Source organism: Macrobrachium nipponense, chromosome 14 (genome assembly GCF_015104395.2).
Source record: "Macrobrachium nipponense isolate FS-2020 chromosome 14, ASM1510439v2, whole genome shotgun sequence".
NCBI lineage: Eukaryota > Metazoa > Arthropoda > Malacostraca > Decapoda > Palaemonidae > Macrobrachium > Macrobrachium nipponense.
The window spans coordinates 52,833,273-52,839,945 of NC_087207.1; the positions used below are offsets into that span (position 1 = coordinate 52,833,273).

Genomic DNA, 6,673 nt, shown 5'->3' on the forward strand with positions numbered 1-6,673 from the left:
GCGTCTTAATTGGCTGTTTTCAGCTGAAGTTGGAATTGAACGACTCAAGCTTCTTCTTCTTGACGTCTTACTTCGGAATTTGAAATAGAGAGAAAAAAAAAAGTTGTATGATTAAGATTGGGTATTCGTCAGAATCAGGTTTTATAATCGAGTGGTAATCAAATCGGTTTCCTTTAAGATTGAATGGGAATGAATTCGGTTTCCTTTGAAATCGAATGGGAATCAAATGAGTTTCCTTTAAAATCGAATGGGAATCAAATCGGTTTCATTTCAAATCGAATGGGAATCAAATCCTTTAAAATCGAATGGGAATCAAATCAGTTTCCTTTAAAATCGAATGGGAATCAAATCAGTTTCCTTTATACCTTTTTAAATCGAATGAAAAAATCAAATCCGGTTTCATTTCAAATCCGACTGGGAATCAAATCCTTTAAAATCGAATGGGAATCAAATCGGTTTCCTTAAAATCGAAAGGGAATCAAATCGGTTTCCTTTAAAGTCGAATGGGAATCAAATCGGTTTCATTTCAAAATCGAATGGAATGCAAAGTCTTTTAAAAAATCGAATGGGAATCAAATCAGTTTCCTTTAAATCGAAAGGGAATCAAATCGGTTTCCTTTAAAGTCGAATGGGAATCAAATCGGTTTCATTTCAAATCGAATGGGAATCAAATCCTTTAAAATCGAATGGGAATCAAATCGGTTTCCTTAAGATCGAAAGGGAATCAAATCGGTTTCCTTTGAAATCGAATGGGAATCAAATCCTTTAAAATCGAATGGGAATCAAATCAGTTTCCTTTAAAGTCGAATGGGAATCAAATCGGTTTCATTTCAAATCGAATGGGAATCAAATCCTTTAAAATCGAATGGGAATCAAATCGGTTTCCTTAAAATCGAAAGGGAATCAAATCGTTTTCCTTTAAAATCGAATGGGAATCAAATCCTTTAAAATCGAATGGGAATCAAATCGGCTTCCTTTAAGATTGAATGGGAATCAAATCGGCTTCCTTTCAAATCGAATGGGAATCAAATCGGTTTCCTTTAAAATCGAATGGGAATGAAATAGGTTTCCTTTAAAATTTAATGGGAATTAAATCGGTTTCCTTTAAAACCGAATGGGAATTAAATCAGTTTCCTTTGAAATCGAATGGGAATCAAATCGGTTTCCTTTGAAACTGAATGGGAATTAAATCGGTTTCTTTTAAAATCGAATGGGAATCAAATCGATTTCCTTTAAAATCGAATGGGAATCAAATCGGTTTCCTTTAAAATCGAATGGGAATCAAATCGGTTTCCTTGTATTAAGTTTGATTAATAATGATGTAACTTTGTTCTCAGAAGTTATTATTTTTTTTAAGATATATTGTTTTATTTGTCTTATTTACGCTAATCGTAACTTTTTTTTCTTACACTAGATAACTTCGGTGAGTTTAAAGACGGAGCATCAAATTATAGTCACTATTAATATGACAAAAAAATTAACAATTTTATTAGAATTTTTTTTTTCTAAGTTAACATGTAAACCGGGATTGCAAGCATAAATAGAAGAGAGAATTAACAAAGCAAGAAAATAAACACTTAGAAGGACACTTAAATAAGAAAATAAAAAAATAAACAGAAAAATGAATAGATATATTAAAAAAACAACAGAGATAAGTACAGTCAGTTTGGGGTCTGATCTTTCTGATAAACAGCAAAAACCTCAAGTATTTTCTAGAAATCTTACAGCTAACAGTAATTCCACGTAGTTCTTATCTTGAATTAACCTGTGCCTTATATGCTGAACATTCAACATATATCTAAAATTATACTACGTCTAAAATGATAGCCTTGTGGGGGGTAAAAAATCATTAGTCCGCTGTTCAGGAGAAAGACATACAAACTGACGGAAGGGAAAAGGAATAAAATATCTTTACATTTAAAATTAAATATATATATGTATAGGTGCATATATATGTACATATATATATATTATATATATATATATATATATACTATATATATATATACATTTTATAAATCTATGTGTATATATATATATATATATATATATATATATATATATATATATATATATATATATATATATATATGGGAATACAATCCACAATGAAGTAAAATTCTCCTGTAGTTTAAAATATATATTTCTTGTACAGGATTAAAGCTTTCGACCATCAACTGTTGATGGTCGAAAGTTTTAATCCTGTACAAGAAATATATATTTTAAACTACAAGAGGATTTTACTTCGTTGTGGATTCTATCCCCATTTACTTAGAGGTACGACATAGTACCTGGCTTCTGCATATATATATATATATATAATATATATATATATATATATATATATATATATATATATATATATATATATATATATTTATATTTTACATACATCGAGCTACAATGTCCTTTAATATCTAATTCGCTCTACCTCGGAATTAATATATATTTTCATATACGCTTAACCGAAGGGGAATTTTTTTACACGATAATAGATTCCCCTTCGGTAAGCATATATGAAAATGTATTGGTTCCGAGGTTAGAGCGAATTAAATATTAAAGGCAAACTGTAGCTCGATGTATGTATATGAATATATATATATATATATATATATATATATATATATATATATATATATACATATATATATATATAAAATATGATATATATTATATATATATATTATATATATATATATATATATATATATATATATATATATAATATATGTATATACATATACATATACTATATATATTTATATATATATATATATATATATATATATATATATATATATATATATATATATATATTGTTGGAATTAACTTTGTGAAAGGCTTTACTTGTTTATTTAGTTGAGTATGCCATTTAATTTGCTGTTTCAACGTTTTCTTTATTGTCATTTGAATATGAGTTTTATTAAATAATCTAAGTTTATTGAAACACTGCATTATTATTAATTGTATTGTATTGCTTTAATTTTGAGTGATTTGCCTTTGTAATTGTTGAGCAAGAAATTTGAGGATAAGTGATTGTTACTGTTTTGTGATCCTGTAAGATTTTCCGATGACTTCTTGTCATCGTTTGTTGTAAGAATTTAAACAGAATACAGTTAGAGACAGCGGGGTCACCACCCGGCTTTCCTTTCTTAACCCTTCTTGGATGTTGTTAGTCATATATTAAGAACATTTTGGTGCCCAGACCCGGGAAAGGATATCAAGAACCCGTTTGTGAGTAATTATATGCTAATAAATAGTTCAAGATGGAGAATTTGTTAAAGAAGAGAAAGGCAAGCCAGAGGATGGTTTCTAGGCTAGGAAAGGAACTCGTAAGTTTATTAGGAAGGCTGTCCTTAGTGCAGTTGAATTGAAGGCTGTTATTGAAAATTTTGATATTCGTTTGTCCAAGTTAGATGAGATACAGTCAGAAATAGAAGTTGAGTTAGAAAGTGACTTGCTTGATGATGACTTGGACAAGGCCTTTGAGTTTAGAACGACGTCTCTTATACCTAGGATTAAGGCTGCTGAGAAACTCCTCGAGTTAGACAAAAAAGGTGACGATGATAGTACTACTACTAATGGATCTTCAGGTGCACAAGTGAAGCTGCCTAAGCTAGAACTGCCGAAATTTAAAGGAGAAGTGACAGAATGGCAGTCCTTTTGGGACCAGTTCAGTTGCCATGTAGACAATTCAGATAAACCAGTAATAAGTAAGTTTAGTTATTTAGTGTCATTGCTGGAAGGAGAAGCCAAATCAGTTATCTCAGGTCTATCTCACACAAGTGTAAATTATAAGATTGCATGTGATCTACTTAAGGAGAGATTTGGAAGGCCTGAGAGGATGATATTTGCCCATGTTCAAGCACTTTTAAATGGCAAGGTTCCTGTTAAGGCAGGAGGCCCTAAGTATGTTTACCTGCTGTGGAATCTACAGGATGAGTTGTTGACGCATATCAGAAGTTTAGAGGCTTTAGGTGTATCTGGTAAGCAGTGCAAAGTTTTCCTGACGCCAATTATTCTTTCTCGTCTTCCGAGTGAAATACGAATGGAGTGGGCTAGGAAGGCGCTGGTCATGAAAGTGATTGGAATGGCTTCTGAAATTCTTACAAGAAGAAATTGAAACTATTGAAAGATCTGGGACATTTAAAGATGTTACTTCTAGGAAACCAGAAAATCCTAGTGTATCTGAAGAAAAAAGAAACTGGCACTCTAAGGGCTCAAGGGAGAAGGTAACCTCTGCATCTGCTCTGCATACCTCATCAGAGGTTGAATATCCTATCTGTGGATTTTGTGCTAAAAAACATAAAACAGAAAATTGTTATGAAACCCTTGAATTGAATGGGCCACAGCGTGCTGAGAAAATAAAATCTGCTGGATTGTGCTTTAAGTGTTTAAAAAAGGGTCATTTAGCCAAAGGGTGGTGTTATTCCAAGTGTAAAAAATGTAATGGAAAAGATAACCTCATAATGTGTGGTATTAAGTTGGATTCAAATAAAGGATAATGACTCCATAAAGGTTGCAGTAGAGAACAGGTCTGATATTGTAATAAAGGTATGAGCAAGGTTCCTCTGTTAATTTTGCTGGAAATGCTCTTCATAACGTTGCTTCTACAAATGTAACTTGTACTATTTTACAAACTGCAAAGGTTCGTGTTGTGGGATCTAATGGCATACCTATTGAAGCAAGAGCTTTGTTTGACAGTGGGCTGACCGTACTTATGTTAGTAGTAATATTGTAAAGAAATGTAAACCTGAGTGGATTACTAGTCAGCCCCTTGCATATTCAGTGTTTGGAGGTGACAAGTCAAGTAAGAGTACCTAAGTAACATTTATAAATTGAAGGTACTTGTCGTAATAATTTATCACATTTGTTGACAGCTGTTGAGATTTCCTAAGATATGTCAGCCCTTGATTAGACCAGTTATTCCAAATAATATGTTAAACGCCTTTTCTCATGTACAACTTGCTGATGATTATCAGAATAATTCACATGTGAAATATTGATATATTGATAGGTTTGGATGCATACTGGCAGTTCATAAAGTCTGATGATGTAATTCAATTTGATGGAATTGTAGCTCAAAAAACTCTGTATTTGGTTGGGTACTGTCTGGTGCCTGGCATGCTAATCCTTTTTATCCCTGTTACGTCATCTCAAATGTTGTGTATTTCAAAGGTGTCTGATTATGATGTAAGTAAATTTTGGGATCTGGAATCTGTAGGGATTAGTCCTAAGGAGTCCAATAATCAATTAGAGTCAAATTTCACATTGCAGGGAATTTTCTGAGAAAATTCAATTTGTTGAAGGTAGATATGAAGTAGCCCTACCTTGGAATAGTGGAACAGCTAAGAGTGATCTAATAGATAATAAACAACTTGCTTAAAGAGACTAAATAAATTACACTGTAAACTGGATAAGGATGTTAAGCTGAAAACTGAGTATTACAAGGTTTTTGATGAGTATGAAAAGGAGGGTATAATTGAGGAAATTCCTAGCAATGAGATTAGTAGTGGTTTCCCTATTTTTTATATGCCTCACAGACCTCTTGTAAGAGAGGCTAGTACAAGTACAAAGGTAAGACCTGTTTTTGATGCTTCCACTGCTAGTTACAATGGAGTATCTTTGAATGATTGTCTCCAAACTGGCCCCTCTCTTAACCCCGACTTAGTAAAATACTGATTCGATTTAGGAGATGGCCTATAGCCTTGTCAGGTGATATCAACAAGGCATTTTTACAAGTGAGTATGAGACGAGAAGATAGAGATGTACATCGTTTCTTACTGAAGTGTGAAAATGTATTAGAATTATGAGATTTCGGTGTGTTCCATTTGGTAACACTGCTATATCATCTTGAACAGTGTAAAATGACTGAGGTAATACAAGAGTTAAAGGAAAATATGTATGTAGATAATTGGTTGAGGGTGGTGTGACAGCTTTTAATGAACGCTTTATGCCAAGTTCAGTGAGGCTCGTAAGGTTTTATCTCTGGCAGGTATGCCTTTGACCAAATGGGTTTCTAATAGCAAATTAGTGACTTCTAGATTTAGTGATAGAATTAATCTTATTAAAGAAGATGAAGCTACTAGTGTGTTAGGATTGCATTGGTATAACAATTCTGATACATTTTCCTTTCTGGAATTGAACTAAGCTCCAAGGTAGAGCTGGAGTTGACCAAACGATCAGTTTGAGTCTTATTGCTAAATTATTTGATCCTCTGGGTCTTATAAGTCCCTTTGTAATGTATGGTAAAATACTCTTCCAGGACATTTGGAGATTGGGTCTTCTTTGGGATGATTTATTACCTCTGGAACTGCAGGTTAAGTTTCAGAAGTGGGTCGAAAGTGCTAAATTTCTGAAATCTTGGGAATGTTAATAGGTGCTATTTTCCTGATACTTCATGGGCAGGTCTTTGTAAAATTGAATTACATGCCTTTGGAGATGCTTCCACAAAGGGGTATGGTGCTTGTGTATATATACGAACCTGCTCCCAGGATGGTTCTTATAAGGTGTCATTGGTGGCATCCAGATCTAGAGTAGCACATATCAAGACAGTAACTCTTCCTAGACTGAATTAATGGGAGTTTATTATGTTCAAAGGTTTAGTAGTTTTTTTTTGTAAAGAATGCTCTAATTTTGGGTAATGATACCTCCCTCATATGTTGGACTGATT

General features: G+C 32.7%; 1 protein-coding gene across 1 annotated transcript in view; it reads left to right on the forward strand.

Moving 5' to 3' along the window:
* The window catches only part of LOC135226234 (uncharacterized), a 90,357-nt gene extending 86,234 nt beyond the window's left edge, over positions 1–4,123 (forward strand). The window contains exon 2 of the mRNA XM_064265677.1: positions 3,417–4,123. Within this exon, the coding sequence (XP_064121747.1) occupies positions 3,417–4,123 (707 nt within the window). The remainder of the gene's footprint in view (positions 1–3,416) is intronic.
* Positions 4,124–6,673: the final 2,550 nt, after the last annotated feature.